General features: G+C 28.4%; 2 protein-coding genes across 2 annotated transcripts; both read right to left on the bottom strand.

Moving 5' to 3' along the window:
- Window positions 1–7974: 7974 nt before the first annotated feature.
- On the bottom strand, window positions 7975–13232 carry LOC115718912 (5-methyltetrahydropteroyltriglutamate--homocysteine methyltransferase 2). Its single transcript, XM_030647729.2, has 12 exons — window positions 12841–13232; window positions 12315–12668; window positions 12112–12199; window positions 11143–11270; window positions 10660–11051; window positions 10405–10568; window positions 9880–9960; window positions 9604–9770; window positions 9400–9505; window positions 9054–9304; window positions 8769–8970; window positions 7975–8597 (listed from the first exon to the last, which is right to left on the bottom strand). Exons 1-12 carry the CDS (start codon window positions 12969–12971, stop codon window positions 8229–8231), a joined length of 2433 nt encoding a protein of 810 aa, XP_030503589.2. The 5' UTR covers window positions 12972–13232; the 3' UTR covers window positions 7975–8228.
- A 630-nt stretch (window positions 13233–13862) lies between these two features.
- On the bottom strand, window positions 13863–16268 carry LOC133033913 (uncharacterized). Its single transcript, XM_061108979.1, has 2 exons — window positions 15913–16268; window positions 13863–15805 (listed from the first exon to the last, which is right to left on the bottom strand). Exons 1-2 carry the CDS (start codon window positions 16147–16149, stop codon window positions 15722–15724), a joined length of 321 nt encoding a protein of 106 aa, XP_060964962.1. The 5' UTR covers window positions 16150–16268; the 3' UTR covers window positions 13863–15721.
- Between the last annotated feature and the right edge of the window lie 7558 nt (window positions 16269–23826).

Here is a 23826-nt window from a genome sequence, read left to right as displayed (position 1 = left end):
GTAATTTTTATTATTATTATTATTATTATTATTATTATTATTATTATTATTATAAGATATGATTGTATATAAAATATAGATTAAGAAAATCACCAAAAATTAGACAATTCAAGAAAGGAAAGATAGGCTGCCACTTAAAATTGTTTGAACTTTCCTTTTTATATATATATATATATACTAGGTGATTGTTACGTGCCATGCCATGTAGTGTTAATTTTATTTAATATTTTAGTTTTTTATTTTAATTAATAATTAAAATAGTATAATTATTTGAACGATTTGTTTTATAAAAATAAAATATGTGTCAGTATATTTAGTAAGTAAAACATAGTTGTGTTATAATAATGTATGTTATTAATAGTAAAATGTACATTAATCTTCTAATTGAAAAAAGTTCTATTATCTCATTTCATATTTAATAATAGCTACACAACTATATATTTATAGACTTTCACATTCTTTGCAAATTACTAATAAGCACCAATAATATTTTCATATTCTAATATTTTTCAACCTTCTCCTATTGGTGGTAAAATTAAAAATAAAACTAAAAATAAGCACAAACATATAAGGTAAATACTAATTACAGCCCATTTCATCTTTTTTTATTATTATTTTTTTAAGCCCAAGCCCAAAAATCTTTAAGCCAACACAATTAATCTTCTTTTATATTATCTTTTCTAGATATTTTATCTATATTTTTCTTTTTTAAAAAATAAATAAAAAAATTATTAATATTCTCCCAAGATAGGTTTGTTAGAGAGATATGTGGCTAAGATGATTTTTTTAATTTAAAAAGAGATTATTAATATTTAAAAGATTGTTTATTTAAAAGATTGTTTAATTTTTTAGGTTTAATTATTGGGTTTATTTTTTAACGAAAAATCAAACCTAATCGTTAAATTTAACAGAATATTCTTTTATTTTTAAGTATATTCTGTTAAACCAAGAATGTTAAACAAGAAATGCCGTTAGATAGGCACTTTTAATATATATAAAGATATATTGACACTTAACAATATTGTAATGTATTATACCACTATTAATATGATTATTGGATCTCATATAATTTAATTTAATAATTATTATAAAACTATCCCTACTCACATATATATAAAGAGAAGCTCCGAATACACCAAAATAATTGATTACACAATTTATGTTCCTATCGTATTTTTAGTACGTGAAATAATTTCATTTTGTTTTATGATGTACTACGCTTTAGTTATTTAATATATTCTGTATATTTTAAAAATATTTTAAATAATTTATAGTATTGAAAAATATATTCTAAATATTTTTTTTGCACTCGTATTAATTTTAATACAAGAGTGAAACAAAATGTTGAACTAAATTTTAAAAAAATAAATTATTAAAATTTTATTAAAAATTTACAAGATATTTTAAATAACTGCAATGTACATTGTTATTTTTTTTTTTTAAAAAAAAAAAAAAGATTATACATATATAAACATAACGAAGATGCATCGGCACACCTATTTTTGCATCATATATATAAGCCCCTAAATATAAATATATAAAAGAATTTTTTGGTTATCTTAAAAAAAACAATCATTTAAATTTAAATAGTAAATTACACTCATGTATAAAATATTTTCATAGTATAACATTTAAACTTTAATTTGTAATAATCAATTATTCAAAATTTATCAAAATATTGTAAACCATTTTAGGATCTCTAACTTGATAAGTAACATTAAATATTTAATTCGTCAAAGAAAAATAAATGGTATATAAGTGAATGAAACTTAAAATATTAATTACACAGTTTAGTAATTACACTATATTTTAAAATGCAAGGTGTGCTTGGATATGAGATGGTAATTACATATGAATTTCTAATATCTTGTTTGGCAAAATAGTTAGTAATTACATGGGAAAATAATATTTATTAATAGCTAATGTTTAATATGGAAAGTTTTTAGTAATTACACAGTGTAATTACATTCAATTCTCATGGGGGCCCTGAGAATTGGAGAGCGTAATTGGAACCCCTCAATTACTTTCAATTACACAATTACATTGTAATTACATGGTCAGACAAACATACCAAATTGTGTAATTACCTCCAATTACACACAAATCTAATTACATTGTGGCTTTCCAAACGCACCCTAAGTATATATAGTAAGTAACTCACAGTTGAAAAGCAAAATTACTCTATCCAAGTCATAATTCACAAAAAAAAAAATATAAAAAACTTATTTATCATTTTTTTTATAGATTTAATGACACCAAAATAGTATTTATTTAATTACTAAAATTCTATTGTAAGATTATAGCTTAGTTACTACTTGGTATAATATAAATCTCACAAATCACTCACATATGAGCAATGTAAGACAAATACACACAATTTTTTTTTTAAGATTTAATCACACTAAAATAGTATTTAATCTATAAAAAATATATATATTATTATGAAATATTAGTATTATGTAATATTATAATTTAGAGAAAGAAAATAGAGAAGAGATGAGAATTTTCTGAGTGTTTTATTCCAATAAGTGATCTCCTATTTATATACATACAATAGTCAAATATTAAGAAACTAAGAAAAAGGGAATGTTGATTACATTAATGGTAATAAATAAAAGATTTGGACATCCACATAATTAATACTATTTATAACACTCCCCCTTGGATGTCCATAATAACTGCCTCATTAAAAATCTCGCCGAGAAGATCCAGTGGGACAAAACTCGGTCAAGGAAAAAAGAGTGCATTATGAAATTACTCCCCCTCATTTTGGCATTCATGGAGATCCTTTAATCGACGCATTCCAATCTTGTGAACTATCTTCTCAAAAGTTGATGTTGGTAATGACTTCGTGAATAAGTCTGCAAGATTATCGCTTGATCGAATTTGTTGAACATCGATATCACCATTTTCTTGAAGATTGTGTGTAAAGAAGAATTTTGGTGAAATATGTTTAGTTCTGTCTCCTTTAATGTACCCTCCTTTAAGTTGAGCGATGCAAGCAGCATTATCTTCATAGAGAATTGTTGGTACTTCTTTATTAGATGTTAATCCACATGTTCCTCGAATATGTTGTGTTATTGATCTTAACCAAACATATTATCGACTTGCCTCGTGAATTGCAAGTATCTCAGCATGATTTGAGGAAGCAGCCACCAGATTTTGCTTTTTTGACCGCCAGGATATAGCAGTGTCACCGCAAGTGAACAAATAGCCAGTTTGAGATCTGGCTTTATGTGGATCAGATAAATATCCTGCATCTGCGTAGCCAATAAGTTGTGACCCACAATTATTAGAATAGAATAATCCTTTATCAATAGTACCCTGGAGATAGCGAAGTATGTGCTTAATCCCTTTCCAATGTCTATATGTTGGAGCAGAACTAAATCTTGCTAATAAATTGACAGAGAAAGCTATATCAGGTCTTGTACAATTAGCAAGATACATCAATTCTCCTATTGCACTAAGATATGGTAACCAAGGAGCTCTTCATGTTCTTCTCTAGGTCGAAAAGGATCTTTTTCTACATCAAGTGACCTAACTACCATTGGGCTACTCAATGAGTGTGATTTATCCATATAAAACCATCTCAAAATCTTTTCAGTATATGTTGACTGATGAATGAAAATTCCACATTTTAAATGCTCAATTTGTAGACCAAGACAAAATTTTGTTTTTCCTAAATCTTTCATTTCGAACTCTTTCTTTAGATATTCCACAACTTCTGAAAGTTTTTCAAGAGTTCCAATAATATTCAAATCATCAACATATACAGCAATGATAGCAAACTCAGGACTTGAACTTTTTATAAAAACACATGGGCAAATAGGATCATTTTTATATCCTTCTTTTAATAAATATTCACTAAGTCGATTGTACCACATGCGTCCTGATTGTTTTAATCCATACAATGATCTTTGTAATTTAATTGAGCACATTTCTAGATTGCTTGAATTATATGCATCAAGCATCTTAAATCCTTCAGGGATCTTCATGTAAATATCACTATCTAATGGTCCATATAAATAAGCTATGACTGCATCCATTAATCGCATATCAAGTTTTTCACTCACAGCCAGGCTAACCAAATATCTTAATGTTATTGCATCCACCACAGGAGAATATGTCTCCTCATAATCAATACTTGGCCTTTGAGAAAAATCTTGAGCTACAAGTCTTGTTTTGTATCTCACAACTTCATTTTTCTCATTTCTTTTACGTAAACATACCCATTTGTATCCAACGGGTTTCACACCTTCAGGTGTTTGGACTATAGGTCCAAATACTTTGCGTTTAGCAAGTGAATTCAATTTTTCTTGAATTGCTTCTTTCCATTTTGGCCAATCTTTTCTATTTTGACATTCTTTGATAGATTTAGGTTCAAGATCCTCGTTTTCATTTATAATTTCTAGCGCTACATTGTAAGCAAAAATATTGTCGACAATTACTTCGAGTCGGTTCCATTCTTTTCCCGTATTGACATAATTTATTGAGATCTCATTATTGCTAATATTTTCAGGTACCTGAATCTCTTCAAGAGATTTGTTTATGTCAACATCTTCCTCGAAATTTTCAGCATCTTCATTAGGGCCATCTTGATTATTTGCTCCCTTTCTTTTTCAAGGATTTTTATCTTTGGAACCGACTGGTCTACCACGTTTCAAATGTGCTTTAGAATCATTAATTAATTCTCCTTCTGGGACTTCAATTCGAATTGAAGCATTTTCAGCTGGAATATGTGATTTTGTAATTTTCTTTGGGTCAGTGAATGCATTTGGTAATTGATTTGTAATATTTTGCAAATGAATTATTCTTTGAACTTCAAGTTCACATTAATTTGTACGAGGATCAAATTGAGATAATGATTGTGCATTCCATATAATTTCTTTTTCCAGCTGTTTCTTTTCCCCTCCCCCTAAAGCTGGGAAACTTGTCTCATCAAAATGACAATCAGCAAAACGTGTTGTAAATACATCTCTAGTTGTGGGTTCGAGATATTTAATGATAGATGGAGATTCATACCCAACATATATTCCCAGCCTCCTTTGAGGACCCATCTTTGTTCGTTGTGGTGGAGCAATCGGAACATATATTGTACAACCAAAGATTCTTAGATGGGAAATATTTGGCTCCTGACCAAAAGCCAATTGTAGTGGGGAGAATTTGTGATATGATGTTGGCCTAATGCGGACAAGTGCCGCAGCATGTAAAATAGCATGTCCCCAAGCTATAATTGGGAGTTTTGTTCTCATAAGTAATGGTCTTGCGATTAATTGGAGGTGCTTAATAAATGATTCTGCTAGACCATTTTGTGTATGTACATGAGCAACAGGATGTTCAACATTTATCCCTATTGACATACAATAATCATTAAAAGCCTGTGATGTAAATTCACCAGGATTATCAAGGCGGATTGTCTTGATTGCATAGTCTGGGAATTGTGCTCGTAATCGGATTATTTGAGCAAGCAATCTTGCAAATGCTACATTACGAGTAGATAATAAGCAAACATGTGACCATCTAGTTGATGGATCTATCAATACCATAAAATATCTGAATGGTCCACATGGTGGGCAAATAGGCCCACATATGTCGCCCTGAATTCGTTCAAGAAATCCAGGGGATTCAATTCCAACCTTTACCGGTGAAGGCTTAATGATTAACTTTCCTTGAGAACAAGCAGCACATGAGAACTCACTGGATAAAAGAATCTTTTGGTTCTTCAATGGATGACCATGTGAGTTCTCTATTATTCTACGCATCATAATTGAACCGGGATGGCCTAACCGGTCATGCCAAATAACAAATAAATTTTTCTGGTTTGTGAACTTCTCGTTCACAATAACATGAGTTTCTATTGTACTTATACGTGTAACGTACAAACCTGAAGACAAACCAGGTAATTTTTCTAATATGTATTTTTTTCTTGAAACAATAGATGTAATGCAAAGATATTCAAAATTATTTTCATCTATTGTCTCAATATGATATCCATTACGACGTATATCTTTGAAACTCAACAGATTCCTTTTTGATTTGGTGGATAATAAGGCATCATCTATAATAATTTTTGTTCCTCTAGGCATCAATATAATGGCTCTTCCGGAGCCTTCAATTAAATTTGCAGTGTCTGATATTGTATTAACATTTGCCTTCATTCTTGATAAATTTGAAAAATATTTATCACTTCTAAGTATTGTATGAGTGGTTGCGCTATCCACCAAACACATATCATCACTATTATTTGTAGAATCATGTATAGAATGACAAATGTCCATTACTTCATTAACAAAAAAAAAAACATAATAAGTTCAAAATATAAATGCTTAAATAATAAAAGTTCATTACATGCCAAATAAAATAAACACCTTAAAGTAAATAAATGATAATAATAAAAAAAACATAACAAAGAAAAGTGACTAATTGTGGACATTCCCATCTCCATTATCGATATTCATGTTGTTATTAATGAGATCTTCATTAAAAAAATCTGCAACATCTAAGTGTGTAATATCCAAAGGCTCTTTGAGAAAACCATCATCTTGATAGGCAAAATTTGCTTCTATTTTCTCATTTCCTTTCACAAATGCTTGATAAAGATCAGCAAGGTGTTTTGCCGTACGACAGGCACGTGCCCAGTACAATATAGAATAAGATAATAAGATTAAACAATATAATATGATAAACAAATCAACACACATATATAATATATAAGCATCTATATAGATATATATAAGCATAAACATATATTGTATAAATATTAATTCATTAAAAAAATGGCTAACTCGAATGTGTTTCAGTCAGATGAGTATATATATAAATATATATATATATTTAGTGTATCATGACTTTGAAGCAATTCGAGATCACATAACAAAAATATTGTCATACCTTGGTCTCGTGCTGATAACGTATTATGAAATATTAGTATTATGTAATATTATAATTTAGACAAAGAAAATAGAGAAGAGATGAGAATTTTCTGAGTGTTTTATTCCATTAGGTGATCTCCTATTTATACACATACAAGAGTCAAATATTAAGAAACTAAGAAAAAAGGAAACTAAGAAAAAGGGAATGTTGATTACATTAATGGTAATAAATAAAAGATTTAGACATCCAGATAATTAATACTATTTATAACATATATATATATCCTACTTTATAATAATTCTACAATAAATTGGCCAATCTAATATATGTTCACAAAATCATTTTTATTTAATATACAAAAATTATATTTGAATAATTATTATTAGTATTTTTTCTTTTTGAAATCACTTGATTAATTATTTGAAGAAATGAATGTGAGTGCTTTTATGATTAAATGATAAAAAGATTTTATGGTAATTAAAAAAAAATTAAAGACATTTTTGTAATTTAGTATTGCCAACTTTTATATAGCTTATAGATTTTTCTGTATATAAAAATCAAAATTAAATAATTTAGAATATATATATATATATATATATATATATATATTGAAATGGATAATCTAGTCTAGACAAGTTACAATATAATAGATCATAAGATAGATTTGTAGGACAACTTGGAGTTGGATCAATAGCAACCAGCTAAAAAAACACTATTATTCTTTATAGTTTCTCGTCACTTGTCCATATGTCACTCATGTGCTTATTGGATAACAATTTTTAGTTTTGAGAGACTTTGATAATCTTTGATTAAAATAGGCTAAATAAGTATTTTGGTTTAGTGTGATTGTTCTGTTCTAATCACAACAAGTAGTATGAAGAGCCAAATTGTTCGTAATGAAATTGTTTCAAAGATTCAATATAAATACCAACAATTCGACTCGTCCACGGTCTTGTGTTGATCAATTTTAAGATTCTTACAAAATGAGGTTCTTCTTTGTTGTTGGGAGAACTTGTTAGTTTTTTGTACTAAGTGTTTAATTAATTTAGTTTTCATTTTTCAATATGTTGGATGATGAATTCATAGTTTGAAAACTTTGAATTGAGTATAAATATTCTTTTTATTCTTCACTTCTTTCCAATCAATTCTTCCATGTAGAAACATGTAAGGAAAAAACAGATACAAGAGGATATATGATAAAATGCAACATCAAGACTCTCCATTGAGCATTTCAAAAACTTCTAGATTTACTGCAAGAGAAAAACATCAACCAAATTTAAAATGGTTGATGGATTATTCGAGCATGAGTAGAAAAACAGATACTTATCATTACCAGACAATGGCAGAAAACGAGCTCACTTAGCACTGGCCAGCTGGGAGCGGAGAAGCTTGGCAGCAGCAACCATGTTGCTAAGGGCAGGCTTCACTTCAGTATATTTGCGAGTCTTGAGTCCGCAATCAGGGTTGACCCACAGAATGTTAGTCTCCAAGACAGCAAGCATCTTATTGATCCGGTCAGCGATTTCTTCTGCAGATGGGATCCTTGGTGAGTGGATGTCATACACACCAGGGCCAATGCCAGCGCCATACTTCACTCCCTCGCGAAACACAGACAGAAGCTTCTCATCAGATCTTGAGTTCTCGATGGTAATCACATCAGCATCCATGTTGATTATCGAGTGGATGATGTCATTGAAATTTGAGTAGCACATGTGGGTGTGAATCTGTTCAACAAAATAATTTAGACAACCAGACGCGACTCTTCACATTTGAAACATTGATTGAATTTTCTCAAAATCTCCCTATATTTTCAAAAGTAGGTAAAACTAGAAGTAACTTTTATCTTAGGATACAAATCACAGAACTTCATGTAAAATAGATCAGTATGACTGAACCTGAGTAGTATCTTGGACACCACAGTTGGTGATTCTGAAGGAGTGAACGGCCCAATCAAGATAGAAAGCCTGCTCGGACTTCCTAAGAGGCAAACCTTCTCTTAAAGCAGCCTCATCAATCTGGATAACAGTAATTCCAGCCTTTTCAAGATCCTCAACTTCATCCTTAATCGCCAAAGCAATTTGATAGCAGGTCTCAGACCTGAAAGCAAAAAGACATTAATAAGGGAAAAAGTAAAAAGAAAAGATAAATATCCAGAAAATTAATTTATACTTGTATCTTACCTTGGTTGATCATTTCTAACGAAAGACCAATTCAAAATAGTTACAGGACCAGTGAGCATTCCTTTCATTGGGCGCTTAGTCAAACTCTGAGCTAATGAGGACCAGAAGACTGTCATGGCCTTGGGGCGACTGACATCACCATAGATGATAGGTGGCTTGACACAGCGAGATCCATAAGACTGAACCCACCCATTCACAGTGAAGGCAAAGCCAGATAATTGCTCTCCAAAGTACTCAACCATATCATTCCTCTGATTGACAAAGCAGCAGTTTAATAAGATCTTCATAAAAAGATATAAATGTGAAAACTATACAGAAATGAGTGTTTTATTTGGTTAATTATCACCTCTGGCTCCCCATGGACCAATACATCAATGTCAAGCTCTTCTTGGAGCTTGACAACTTTGTTAATCTCCTCCTTGATCGCACTGACATAATTTTCTTCGGAGATTCTAATGTATACACCAATAACAGTTCAGTTAGTTCAAACAAAATCATTTAGAAATTTTTGAGGACAATTATAGCAATACTCAGCTAGCCAGGAGCTCACTTTTTAGCCTTGTATTCACGACGGACTCTTCTGAGATCCATGGTCTGAGGGAAGGATCCAATTGTGGTAGTTGGAAGAACAGGAAGGCTCAACTTTTTCTGCTGGGCATCCAGCCTGACACTCACATTTGTTGCTCGACGGTGGTCAGAGCCCTTCAAAGCAGCAGCCTTTAAAAGCAAAGAATTGCAGTCCAGAGTAAGGAAAAGATGATCACATCAAAACTATAGAACACGAGATGTTGAAGTGGACATCTATTCACATTTCACAAAGACTTACTGATTTTTGAACATGCTCATTTGTTACCCTAGGGGAAGATTTTCTTGAAGCTTGAGCTGCTGCATTGGCAGCAAAGAAAGCCTGGAGACAAATAAAAAATCAGACACTGAATATATTCACTTGTATTGTAGAATTATATAAAAAAAATCATAAAGTAAAATCCAAACTTGACTGATCATCACATGACACAACAAGACAGCGGCAACATTCATCATTACATTTATATGTAGTCCTGTTCATACAGTGTCTTCCCAGTTAGAGCTAAATAATAAAATTACATAAAAATAATGAAAGGAATATCCCTATAAAAATTTATAGATTACAAAAGATAGAGTGAAAAAAGCTCAAAACTAATAAATTAAATCCCAATTCCTCAAGAATCAGAAAGACATAAAAAAGTAGCAAGTTATTATGCAAATAATTTAACTAATAAGCTTGCAACTAAATTAAAAAGCCTATTAAGTATAATTTTCTGTCTGGAAAAATATTGAATAACAAATATAATATGTAGGGAAAAAAAAGCACCTCATTTTTGTGTCCAGACAATGCCTTAGCCAAGGCATTTACTTCAACTACTTTTTGAGCAGCAAATGCAAGCCATGACTTGATCTCCGCATCTAACTTAGTCTCATTCACAAGATCAACCGCAGTGTGTAGAAGAGAGCAGGATGTAGAGACAACAACCTTGTCTACAGCATGTAAAAGATAGCAGAAAATACTTAAACCTCTAGAACAGTACTAACATTCTAAACCAACGCAAAGAACTTATAGAAAGAATACCTTTTCCAACAATACCCTCAAGTGCCTCTAGGGTACTGATGGAGGATGCAAGATCGTTGGCCCATATATTGCGCCCATCTACCACTCCAGCAAACAAGTATTTTCCAGAAGGAAATCCACTCTTGATCAAATCAAGGGTCTTTGTTCCGCGGACCAGGTCAAAGCCATACCCAGCTACACCCTTTAGAGAGGTAAGTGTTTTGTATGCCTCGGCAGGAACATCAGCAAAATATGATTCAATTATAACATTCAAACCAGACAAAGATGACTCTAGTTCTGAGTAGGCATGAGTAAATGCTTGTAATTGGTGAGAATCAAGATCCTTCACAAGGGTGGGCTCATCAAACTGAATCCAAGTGGCACCTGCAGCCTTTAGTTCAGCCACAACCTCCCTGCATAGCATAGACCATTTTTGGTGGACAAGATTTAATAAAAGATAACATTGAAAGAGGTAACATCTGATAAAAAATATGATATTCTTACTTGTAGACTGGAAGAATATTTCCAATGAGGGAAAGAAGAGAGAAGGACTTCTCAACACCTTTTGCTGGTTTTGATAGCAACAAGTAAGACACTGGACCAACAAGAACAGGTACAGTATCTAATCCTAGCTGCAAGGCAAGTATTATGAGAAGAAATTAAGCATCTTATACAAATTATTAAATTGAAAAACGTTACCAAGTTTGGTTAGATCTTAGAATCAAACGCAATATTGAGTATTCTTTAGTTTAATATTTTTAAAAAGAAAATAAAAAAACTTAAAGTCCTTTTGTCTCCTTTTAAACTTCTCTCTAATGTCTCCACATTTCTAGAATAAAGAATCCATAATTGATCTTGATAGTACTTTCAGTTTCAGCTGGAAAAATTAAAAAAAACTGACTTGACCATTGAACTCAAGCTTTAAGTTAGGGAACAATAATGAAAATTACAATACACATATTTACAAGCAACAATGTTTTCTATCAACATGTGACATGGGTTTCCACAAATTCATCTTGTATTCTCACAAGGTAAGGGAAAAAATACAACACAGAAATATACACACATATATAGAGAGATTGAAAGCAATGATATGTGCACACAAGTAATTTACCAAGATTTTACTCACAATGACATGGCATACCTTCTTAACATAGTGGATCCTACCCTCGAATAATTATGGCCGGGTGAAAAACATGCCATATGTTGTGTAAAAAATTAGTGCAAATTGAAAGTATTTGTTGGGTATTTGAATTCTGTAATCATCAATATTCAACAGTTGCAAATTGCGAGAGTAGAAGTATCTCTGATTTATGTAATTAATTTGTAGAGCAAATTAAAAGTAACTTTTAATAATGAACTACCAACAAACAAACAAAAGATATTATTGAGGAACTTCCCCTCATGTTATCAAATTCTTAGACAAGTTGATGGCATAAAAGATTGGAGAAATTGTAAAACTCTTATACTTACAGCTTTAGCTTCCTTAAATTCTTGCACTGCCTTGTGTGATGCATAAGAGAACTTAACATCCGGACCCAATTCAGGGACAATATAGTGGCTGCACAAAGAAGATATACAACATTAGCTGAGTCATCCATTCAAACAAAGTTAGCAAACTTATTGATAGCTTTTGAAAAAACCAAAAAATAAAAAAGAGAGAAATAAAAACTTACTAGTTGGTGTCAAACCACTTGGTCATTTCCATAGCAGGAACAGTGGCATTACCCCTAGCCATGGAGAAGTAAACATCAAAGCCAATCTCGCCGCCATTCCAACCATATCTCGAGGGAACAGCCCCAAGCATAGCAGTGGTATCCAACACCTGATCATAGTAAGAAAATGTGTTGGATGGAATGTACTTGATTCCAGCATCAGCCATCTGTTTCCAGATAGATACTCTAAGATCTGCTGCAACCTTCTGCAAATCATCAGAGCTACTCTTCCCATCCCAGAAAGATTCCAAGGCAAACTTGAGCTCTCTCTTGGGTCCCATCCTGGGATACCCAACAATGTGGGAAGCCATTGCTCTGTTCCACAAACAAAATTTCAACCATATAACAGCAAATAAAATTGATCATAATAACAAATTCACATCATAACCAATAATTATATGACAATCTTATTCTAAAATTTTGATTAATATCTGCATTTGCATCTCTAAATATAACAATTCCACAAGGCACAGCACATATGAATTACCTGAGAGTAGTAGTACGGAAAGAGAAACGAAGAAAGGAGGGAGGGTTGGTATAAGGAGCGAAAGCAATTGATATTGAAAAGGAAGAGGTGAACCTCAAGGGTGCAATTGTATGGAATGAAGCTTTGGGCATTTATACTACTCGCTCTTCCTATTCCTATTCCTATTCCTTGTCTTATCACCTTCTCACCCTCTTTTTGGACCAAATCTCACCTACAATTTCACTCTTTTTTTTTCTTATTTATTTCTTCCTACTAATTTTGTAATTATTAGGTTTTTTTTCCTCATTTTGATGTCCAAAAAAACAAATCACCTTGTGAATAAAAATTTTATGGTCATATTTGAAATTAGGTTATGGGATGTGGCATTTTGGGAAATATGAATAGGATGTGACATTTTGGAATTTATGATCATATCATATGACCCTAATAAGACCATTTACAAGGTTCATCACTTCATCCACCGAAATTATGGTCATATTTGGAACTATAATTTTGTTTTTTTTACATTTTTATAGATTTTAATTTTTTTTATAAAAATACAAAATGTTATTTTTTTTATTATTTTTATGTTATTACTAAAAAAAATTAACTTTCCAAAGAAAAAACTAGTAAATAACTGTAAAAATGAATCCGTGAAAATATAATAAATAAATAAATAAATAAAAGCCAAATTTTAAGTGGATTGTGTAAAAATCTTCTAATAGTATTGAATTTTAAATCTATACTAAATTAGTTCAAATCATTTTATTTCATTCTATTTAAATGATTGAGTATACATATCATTAGATCAAAAATAGTTATTATGTTTATTAATAGGGTTTTTTTTATTTTTACACTTCAAAATAATTTTTTTACATTTTTATGTAATTCTACACATAAACCCATATTGCAACTAGCGCTGCAACTTAAATTGCAACAAAAAATCGTATAGATTCCCTATTGCAACTAGCGCTGCAACCACTTTAGAAACCCAAACCGTAAATTTGAAAAAAAAAAAATTAAAAAAATAGTACATGAGATAATTCTCCTTATTGATATAAATAATATAAAATGTTAAATTTTTTAAATTAATATTTTTTATTTAGTGTGATATTTAGTATAAATTATTAAAGTTATTACAAATAGTAATATATTTTACCCCAAATTAATTAAAAAATATGGATTTTTTCTATAATAAACTAAAAAGGGAAGCAATTTACATTTATAACCTAAAAAGGAAAAATCAACCTAAAGAAAACAAAACTTTCTATTTACAAAAATACCAGCCAACCATAAAAAACGGAGGAGAGACCTCCTTCTTCGTGAGCCGAGAAACCCCAAACAACCAAATCTCCACCATTTTTTTTCAAAAACCAAGGAAATCAGATCTGAACAAGATGTAGATCTCAACGAAAAACCAATAAAAATCCAAAAAATCCATATAGGAAAAAAAAATAAAAAGGTATTCAACCTCCATTGCTGTACAAAAAATGCAAAAACAACCTACAATCAAAAACCCAACGAGTTCAGAAGAGAGGAATCGAAGAGAAGGACATTGAGAAATCATTGAAACTCACCCATAATCGAATCAAAGAAAGAATTGAAGGTAATACAATTTCTTCATGAACCTCTTCCTATTTTTTTATTCTACATAATTGAGAATGTGTTATAAATTGAGGAAAACAGGAAAAAATTGAAATGATCAGGAAATTTTATAAACCTAAACAAAAAAACAACAACAAATTGCATCAAAAAAATATTAATGCATATAATTAGATGCTACAGGATTTAAATCTGTAAACAGATGTTTATAAGTTGTTTTCCAGTAAAATAATTGTTGTTTGGGATCTCCAAACAAGAAATGTTTAATTTATCCTTATTAACTAACGTATGCTTCAAAATAGTTGTTTAATAGTTGATTTCACAAATAAAAATATGATGATGGCAGCATATGACAACAACTCAGCACAGGAAAATTTGCAGCAACCTGAAAACAACCCAGGAACAACTTCCAAGCAACAACTATTTGCACACACAATTCAAGATGATACATTTTTTTTAAAGACAGGGACTGTGACATCAAAGACAACCATCCAACAACCAAAAAACAACACAAAAAAAACTACAGGAGTAAATGAATATTTCGACTTCACCGACTACGCAAAGCTTGTGGCTGCAGAAATGGTACAACAGCTTGAAAACAACCAGGAAGAAGAAAAAGAAGTCGACAACACAAAAATGATTATCATCACTGACAAATGACATAAAACAATAGAAAAGGGAAAAATAGAAATGTACCATAAAAAAACACAAAAAAGACACCTTAGAAGGATTTTTTTTGGGTTAGTTAAAGTCTTCATACTTTTCTGAGCTCTTAGCATGGACCTGAAAGAGGAAAAAAAAACATAAGCAACAAATTTGAACAACTAAATAAATACATTGCAAGCAACAACTAAAAAGCAAAACAAAAAATAAGCAACCAGGAAAAAACCAAAAAACAACATTTAAAAAATAACTCCAATATGCTCATCCTAAAAGATGAGCAACTTCAAAGCAATATATTAACAACAATATGCAGAAAATGAAATTAAAATAGTAATTGTCAACTAAGAAATTAAATTAAACAACCTAAAAATAACTGAAAACAAACCGTTAAACAAATGTTCATAACAAGGATAAGTTACTGAAAAACTAATAATGCTATAAACTATTTAATAGCAGCAAAAAAAAACCAAAAAAACACTAAAGAACAATACAAAAACAACATCAACAAAAAACACATAAAAGAAATACAAAAAAAAAATGAGACAAAACATAAAATCGTCATTATAAACAGGTAAAACATTGACAAAAAGAAAACAAAGGGTGATTAAAAATTTTAAACTTAAGAAAATGAGAAAATTCAAGGTAACAATACCTTGAATTTAACTTTAGGCTTCACTTCCCCTTCATGCACTTCATCCTCAAAATCAAAATAAGATATAACCTAAAACAAGAAAGGGGAAAAATTTAAAACACAAAATATCATATGAAAAAACACAACAACCAGAAAAAAACTAAACAAAAATTGAAAAACAACATAACCCAACTTACATCCTTGGCAGATTTCGAAGATTTTGCTCTCTTTGTCTTACGAGACTCAATCTTATTTGGAATAGGTCTTTTCTTAGAACCAGATGGCTCTGCAACATCACTCATTCCTTTCTTCGCAATGCGCTTCAAACTCATCTTAGGATCAACTTTAGATGAATTTGTAGGAGGTTTCTTAGAAATTTTAGAAATTTTTTTAGCTGGGGAAGGTGACTTCGAACCCGACCTAGTGGTGGCCATTTATAGAAGAAGAGAAGACAATGTGGGAGGAACAACTTACGGAGCTTATGGAAGATAATGGAGATGGTGACATAGATGGGAGGTTGAAAAATCGTGGGTTAGGGCTTTGGACGGGATGATCGTGGGTTGTGGTAATGAAGAACCAAAGAAAGAGAAACAGAAAATAAAAAAAATTAAATAAAATAAAAAAAAAAAGAAAGGAGGAGTTATGGAAGTGGTGGAGTGTAAGAAGAGAGAAAACCATGACATAAGCATGGGGATAGGTATATTTGTAATTATGAAACTTTTGAAAATGTAAAATTGAAAAATAAAACTTGTATAAAAGTTTAAATAACCGAGTATTGACAAAAAAGTAAAAAAATGGCAAAAAAGGACACCAAGTGTAAAAATCTTTAAAAAAATATACATATAGCTCAGCTAGTTCAACTAAAATTATCTACACTCTTTTTTTAAAAGTTTTTTTAGTCTAACTTTTTATTTGTAGTTTTATTTATTTATATATTTAAAGAGTTTTTTTTTTATATATATAAAATAAAAGATACCATCCTTTCATATATTATTTGTATTTTGCTTGTTTGTTCATTTTTGCAAGCAATATGTTAATTGAAAGATCAACTTCATATAAGGTTAAGGACTAAAATAATCTCATTAAAGTAATATCATGGTAAATCATTTTAAAACATTTTAGTTTAAGTTTCAATTAATGTTTTTTTTTTTTCATTTTGGTTCGTAATGTCAATGTGTGTAAGACGTTCAATTTTGTTTTATAAGATCAGTATGATTAATTTTATTTTATAATATCGTTATGATTTTATTAAGCTTTGAATTTGATTATGATAAAACATTTTTCAAATAACTTCAATTCCACAAGAGGTATCGTATTGGTTTAAGAAAATATCGAATATCATAGTGACACTCTCAGCAAAGAAGATTTTATAGATAAATTCTACCATTTCCATCATAAAATTATTGGAATATTTTTTTTCTAATATGAAAAATACTACACATGTATTAAATATTTGATATTAATCCACTTATTTCTATTATTTTTTTATAAATGTTTTATTGATGGGACACAAACACAAATTAGAAATTTTCTTTTCTTGTCTAGTTTTCCAATATATTTCTTTCTCATGTTGCAACTTTTAGCATACCTTTAAATAGATAATAATTTTTCTTATTGGATAGAAGAAGTTCTTCTAAAAATTGTTATTTTAACCTTTACCATTTACCAATAATAATAATAATAATAATAATTCTCCAACAACTCTAAGAATAAATATCCCAACAACCTTTTTGCTTTTTTTAATAACCAACAACCTTTTTGTTAGATGTTTTTCTTATATTCTTAAAATATATATATATATAACAGAAAAAAGAAATTATTAAAATTAATTTCTTTTTTTCAAATTTACGGTTTAAGTTGTTACGTTAATTTTTTCAGTGGTTTTTATGTGGATTGCTATACGAATTTTGGTTGCGATTTAAGTTGCTCCATTAGTTACTATAGATATTCCTTTCTATGTGGAATTCTGTAAAAATACAAAAAAAAAAAAAAAAAAAAAACTATTTTAAAGTGTAAAAATACAAAATAAAAAAAAAAAACTATTTTAAAATGTAAAATTAAAAAAAATAAGAAAAAATCCTAAAAAAAATGGCAAACATAAATTATATTGGGATATAATAATCACACTGAGGAAGAAAATGTAAAGTAAAAAATAAATTGTGAAAAAGTAAGTGATCTCCTAAAAAAACATACTTTTTTAATTTATTTTAGATCTTAAAAGAGTTTTTTAATTTAATTTTTTTCATTGTGTATATAATTATTTATGATTAAATGTAAGTTTTTAAATAATATACAATATGAAAAGTAATGTTTAAAAAAAAATTTATCCGCCTGATTTTTTTTTTATATTTGTTGTAAACATATGTTTGAACCTTATTTTCAACAATGAAAATTATTCTAAATAATTTCTCAAAATGTACAAGCGATCTTAAATAAGTATAACATACACAGTTATTAAGAAAGATTGACTAAAAAATTCTATATTGCTATACATAAAAGATGTACGAGAACTATCTCATTATAAATTTGTTTCAATTATCAATAACTATATATAATTTTAAGGCCTAGTTCATATATTAATTCTATAATTTCATTTTTTTTATAAGAATAGTTTCATTAATAATTGGTTGCCTTGAGAAGAATAAATCTCACAAAAAGACATGGAAAAAGATGTATATTTTTCAGTTTTGGATGTGCAATTGTGAATTTATAAACTTATTAAATGTATAATTTTTTGTTGAATTATCATTTTATTTTCATTGTCTATAATATTTTGGCATGATCGTACCTAATAGTTTATATATCATATTCAAAAATTGATATATAAGTATACGTAATTAAATCAAGTAATATAATGATAAAATATAGTATTATTTCTAGATGACTGATTATTAATTTGCCAATTAATTAATTTTTTGTTTCTAATTACTAAAAAGGGTTTAGAAAAATAAATAAATAAAGCAAAACAAATAATTAAAAATTAAAGAAATAAGCAATGATTGTTATGATCCTTAATTATTTTTTATTTTACTTCTTAATGCAATTATCTAATTATATTCTTCTTATTCAATTGACAAATTAAATCAAGTAATTCATAATGTGACTTACAAACCCAATTTATGTAAGAACTCCATATATAAAGTTTAATCACAAATAAAGCATTAAACAAAGTAACTTATAAATCATCCAAATAATCTAAATACTTTCGTCCTAAATAAATTCGCATCTATAACAATCAAAGCATATTTAAATCTCACTTTTCAGAATTTTGATTTGAATTCATAAATAACAATTATAAGTGATCAGCCAATAATTGCAAATCTAAATCATATTGCATGTAATTAAAATAAGAGCATAAGATAAAATTAAATAACTACATTAATCTATAAAAAAAACTCAAGTGGTTCACATAATAATCCTTAAAAGAAAATTAGCTCATAAAAGTCATCTTTAATAAAAAAGATTCAATTAAGAACATAAAAGATAAAGATATATGAAAAAGAACATTATTGGAGTCTTCCAATTGGGATGCACATTTCTCCCACGGGGATGACACCCGTGGGGACCCGCCCCTAATGAGGCGAAGATTCCCCGTATAAATGGGGAATGGAGTGGGGACGGAGATTACTTTTTATCCCCAAATGTTAAACAGGGCGGGGACAGGGATCACACTCCCCGCCGCCCTGACGGGGACTCGTTTAGTATTTTATCTTATATTTCTAGTAATATTTTATAATTTATAATTTATGTTTGTATTTTTTTAGTATATTAATATTTTTTTATGAATTTTAAGTTGTGTTTTGGATAATAATTAGTTTATTGAATAATAATTAATGTGTAATATTTTAATTTTTATGTAGTTTAATATTTTTGTATATTAAAAATTTTATTATAAACTTTATTTTTCTATTAGGAGATTCCTCGCCCCGTCCCCACCCCTATTAGGGGATTCTTCGCCCCATCTTGATGGAGAATAAGCGGGGATGGAGATTAAAATCCTTAACGGGGATGAGGAATGGGGGAGCACTCCCTGCCAATTCCCTGCTCCGTGTGCATCCCTACTTCCAATGGTGTCTTCTACTCCTAACCGTCCTCTGCTCAAAATTGGTCTCCAAGTTCGAATGAATTCAGAACTTAATTCCTTACCCCCTTTAAATACGAAATTAAGAAGGTTTCTCAAAAACTTTCAATACTGCGGCTTTGTGAGTGAAGTTTCTACTTTCTATTTTTCACCATTTTCTTAGTTTCCCATTTTTTCTCTTTCCAGCGACCAAGTGAAGGTCGCGACATTCAAGAGCAGTTTCTCAATTTTTTGATTCTTCATTTTATTTTTAGAAAGTGACAACTCTTGATTATAGACCACGACTTTTGAAATTAAAAATATGAACTTTGACCAATTTTAGGCAATGAGAATCCCAAATAAGATTATTTAAATCTTGAAGTTTCTTTTTCCTCATAATTAATTATTTTTTTCTCAAAAAGGTTTGAAGAACACTAAAATAAATAAAAATAGAAATCTCCAAATATTTTCCTGAAAAACACACAAAAATAAATATCAAACATAATCCAAACAATAAAATGATAAATTATTTTAAAATATATATTAAATAAACTCTAAAATTGCATAAAAATAGTCTTAATATATCATTTAGTTAGCTTTGACTAAGATTAAAGAAATACATAATATTTACCTTAATCTTTAATCTTCTACACCAAATCACACCTAATTAGGATTAATATTAGGGAAACCCTTGAAAAAATACTACTAATTAGGAACATACTAAGTAAAGTGTTATTATTTTTTCTCCAACACTTAGTTTTCATATCACTAAAACTTAATCCTTATATATATATATATATATATATATATATATATATATATACTAGGTGATTGTTACGTGTCAAGCCGCGTAGTGTTAGTTTTATTTAATATTTTATTTTTTTTATTTTAATTAATAATTAAAATAATATAATTATTTTGAACGATTTGTGTTATAAAAATAAAATATGTGTCAGTATATTTAGTAAGTAAAACATAGTTGTGTTATAATAATGTATGTTATTAATAGTAAAATGTACATTAATCTTCTAATTGAAAAAAGTTCTATTATCTCATTTCATATCTAATAATAGCTACACAACTATATATTTATAGACTTTCACATTCTTTGCAAATTACTAATAAGCACAAATAATATTTTCATATTCTAATATTTTCAACATTGTCCTCTTGGTGGTAAAATTAAAAATAAAACTAAAAATAAGCACAAACATATAAGGTAAATACTAATTACAGCCCATTTCATCTTCTTTTTATTTTTTTAAGCCCAAGCCCAAAAATCTCTAAGCCAACACAATCAATCTTCTTCTTCCCCGATAGCAATGAGTTGCCCCTTCTGTAATTATTTATATTATTTTTTTTAATTAAATTCTCTTACATATACAGTCTCACATATATATATTTATCTATACATTTTTATCTTTTCTAGGTAATTACAGAAGGGGCAACTCATATACAGTCTCACATTTATATTATCTTTTCTAGACATTTTATATTTTTCTTTTTTAAAAAATAAATAAAAAAAAAATTATTAATATTCTCCCAAGATAGGTTTGTTAGAGAGAGATGTGAGTAAGATGATTTTTTTAATTTAAAAAGAGATTATTAATATTTAAAAGATTGTTTAATTTTTTGGGTTTAATTATTGGGTTTATTTGTTAACGGGAGATCAAACGTAATCGTTAAATTTAACAGAATATTCTTTTATTTTTAAGTATATTCTGTTAAACTAAGAAATACCGTTAGATATATCTACTAGGTGATTGTTACGTGCCAAGCCACGTAGTGTTAGTTTTATTTAATATTTTAGTTTTTTATTTTAATTAATAATTAAAATAGTATAATTATTTGAACGATTTGTTTTATAAAAATAAAATATGTGTCAGTATATTTAGTAAGTAAAACATAGTTGTGTTATAATAATGTATGTTATTAATAGTAAAATGTACATTAATCTTCTAATTGAAAAAAGTTCTATCATCTCATTTCATATCTAATAATAGCTACACAACTATATATTTATAAACTTTCACATTCTTTGCAAATTACTAATAAGCACCAATAATATTTCATATTCTAATATTTTTCAACCTTCTCCTCTTGGTGGTAAAATTAAAAATAAAACTAAAAATAAGCACAAACATATAAGGTAAATACTAATTACAGCCCATTTCATCTTCTTTTTATTTTTTTAAGCCCAAGCCCAAAAATCTCTAAGCCAACACAATCAATCTTCTTCTTCCCCGATAGCAATGAGTTGCCCCTTCTGTAATTATTTATATTATTTTTTTTTTGAATTAAATTCTCTTACATATACAGTCTCACATATATATATATTTATCTATACATTTTATCTTTTCTAGGTAATTACAGAAGGGGCAACTCATATACAGTCTCACATTTATATTATTTTTTCTAGACATTTTATCTATATTTTTCTTTTTAAAAAAATAAATAAAAAAAATTATTAATATTCTCCCAGATAGGTTTGTTAGAGAGATATGTGGCTAAGATGATTTTTTTAATTTAAAAAGAGATTATTAATATTTAAAAGATGGTTTAATTTTTTGGGTTTAATTATTGGGTTTATTTGTTAACGGGAGATCAAACCTAATCGTTAAATTTAACAGAATATTCTTTTATTTTTAAGTATATTCTGTTAAACTAAGAAATGTTAAACCAAGCCGTTAGATAGGCACTTTTAATATATAAAATTATATATATTTATGGGTACACTTTTAATGCCTTAATGGATATTACCCATGGGTAAATTAGAAAATTTTGAGTTTTTATGCTTAATTTTTTTATCTAATTAGAAAAATCTCTCATTTTTATATTATATGGGAAATTGTTCCATCGGTAAAAAAAAATTAAAAAAAGTTTTTTAGCAAAAAAAAAAAAAAGAAAAAAAAAAGTTGATTTTTATTTAAATATTTTTATATGAACACATTTTTTATGTAGTGAAAAAAGATTTTTTTTCTATATTTTTTTAATTAAGTATAGAAATTTAAATTTGTGATTTTATTATTCGTTATTACATTAAAATTTGATGGTTAAATATTTTTAAAATTAATATTTATAATTAAATTTGTTTAATAACTATTAATAGATAATACTCATTAAAAATTATTCCATATATATATTGGGAAAGGAGAATTCAAACTTAAAATCTTCTCTTTATGAGGAGAAGTGTAGAACTACCATATTATGATTATTTTTTTTAAAAAAAATATTGTATGAAAATTTACCCTACAACTTTTATCAAACAAAAACCATTATTATTATTATTATTATTATTATTATTATTATTTCAATATTATACTCCGAAAATAACCTACTCTTTAATTGTTCAAAAAGTTGATCATTTCTTTTTAGTCAACATTACATTACTCTCCTATTGATGGTCAATATTATGTTGGAGTATGGCATGTTTATGTCATCTTGTTTTTAGAGATAATTCTAATCATTGATAATCAATAGAATGAGTTCTTTTTGCATAAGAATTATATTTTAAAAAAAGAGAGACAAAACATTGTTTTCACCTGAGTTTGGTCTCCTACCTAATTTACCTACTACTTCACTTGTTTGTCAAAATATATTAAAAAAGAATTGTTCAAAAAATACATTAAAAAAGAATAAATAAATAAATAATATTTATTATAAAAATTGAAAGAATAAATGTCATTCGTCCTCTTTAAACTATGATCATTGTAGAGTTTTATTTTTGAATTATTAGTCATTGTGAAAATTCCTCTTAAATTATAAAAATTGTTTCAATGACTTGAATTTATTGATGTAACACTAATGTGATGCTAATCTAACACAATTCAAGTCTAGATAAAGAATAAATGTATAATTATGAAATAAAAATATTTTGGGATATCTTGTGGTATCAAACACCACAATAAATGACATATAGTTATTAGTGTAAGTTAATATCGGGTCATATATATTTTGATTTAATAAATAATATAACTACTAACTAATGACAATGCACCACATCAATATAGTATTAGACACAAAATTCATATTTATTCAAATTGAAAATATT

The sequence above is a fragment of the Cannabis sativa genome, chromosome 2 (assembly GCF_029168945.1).
Source record: "Cannabis sativa cultivar Pink pepper isolate KNU-18-1 chromosome 2, ASM2916894v1, whole genome shotgun sequence".
NCBI classification, from domain to species: domain Eukaryota; kingdom Viridiplantae; phylum Streptophyta; class Magnoliopsida; order Rosales; family Cannabaceae; genus Cannabis; species Cannabis sativa.
This window is presented reverse-complemented; position numbering and strand designations above follow the sequence as displayed.

What these genes read in the sequence shown, in the direction of transcription:
- LOC115718912 (XM_030647729.2), bottom strand. Translation starts at nt 12,971, where the DNA reads ATGCCCAAAGCTTCATTCCATACAATTGCACCCTTGAGGTTCACCTCT. An exon ending in AATATTCTTCCAGTCTACAA is followed by an intron (nt 11,052 to 11,142) that starts GTAAGAATATCA and finishes TATGCTATGCAG; the next exon opens with GGAGGTTGTGGCTGAACTAA. An exon ending in CGTGAATACAAGGCTAAAAA is followed by an intron (nt 9,506 to 9,603) that starts GTGAGCTCCTGG and finishes TGTATACATTAG; the next exon opens with AATCTCCGAAGAAAATTATG.
- LOC133033913 (XM_061108979.1), bottom strand. Translation starts at nt 16,149, where the DNA reads ATGGCCACCACTAGGTCGGGTTCGAAGTCACCTTCCCCAGCTAAAAAA. An exon ending in CTTCGAAATCTGCCAAGGAT is followed by an intron (nt 15,806 to 15,912) that starts GTAAGTTGGGTT and finishes TTCTTGTTTTAG; the next exon opens with GTTATATCTTATTTTGATTT.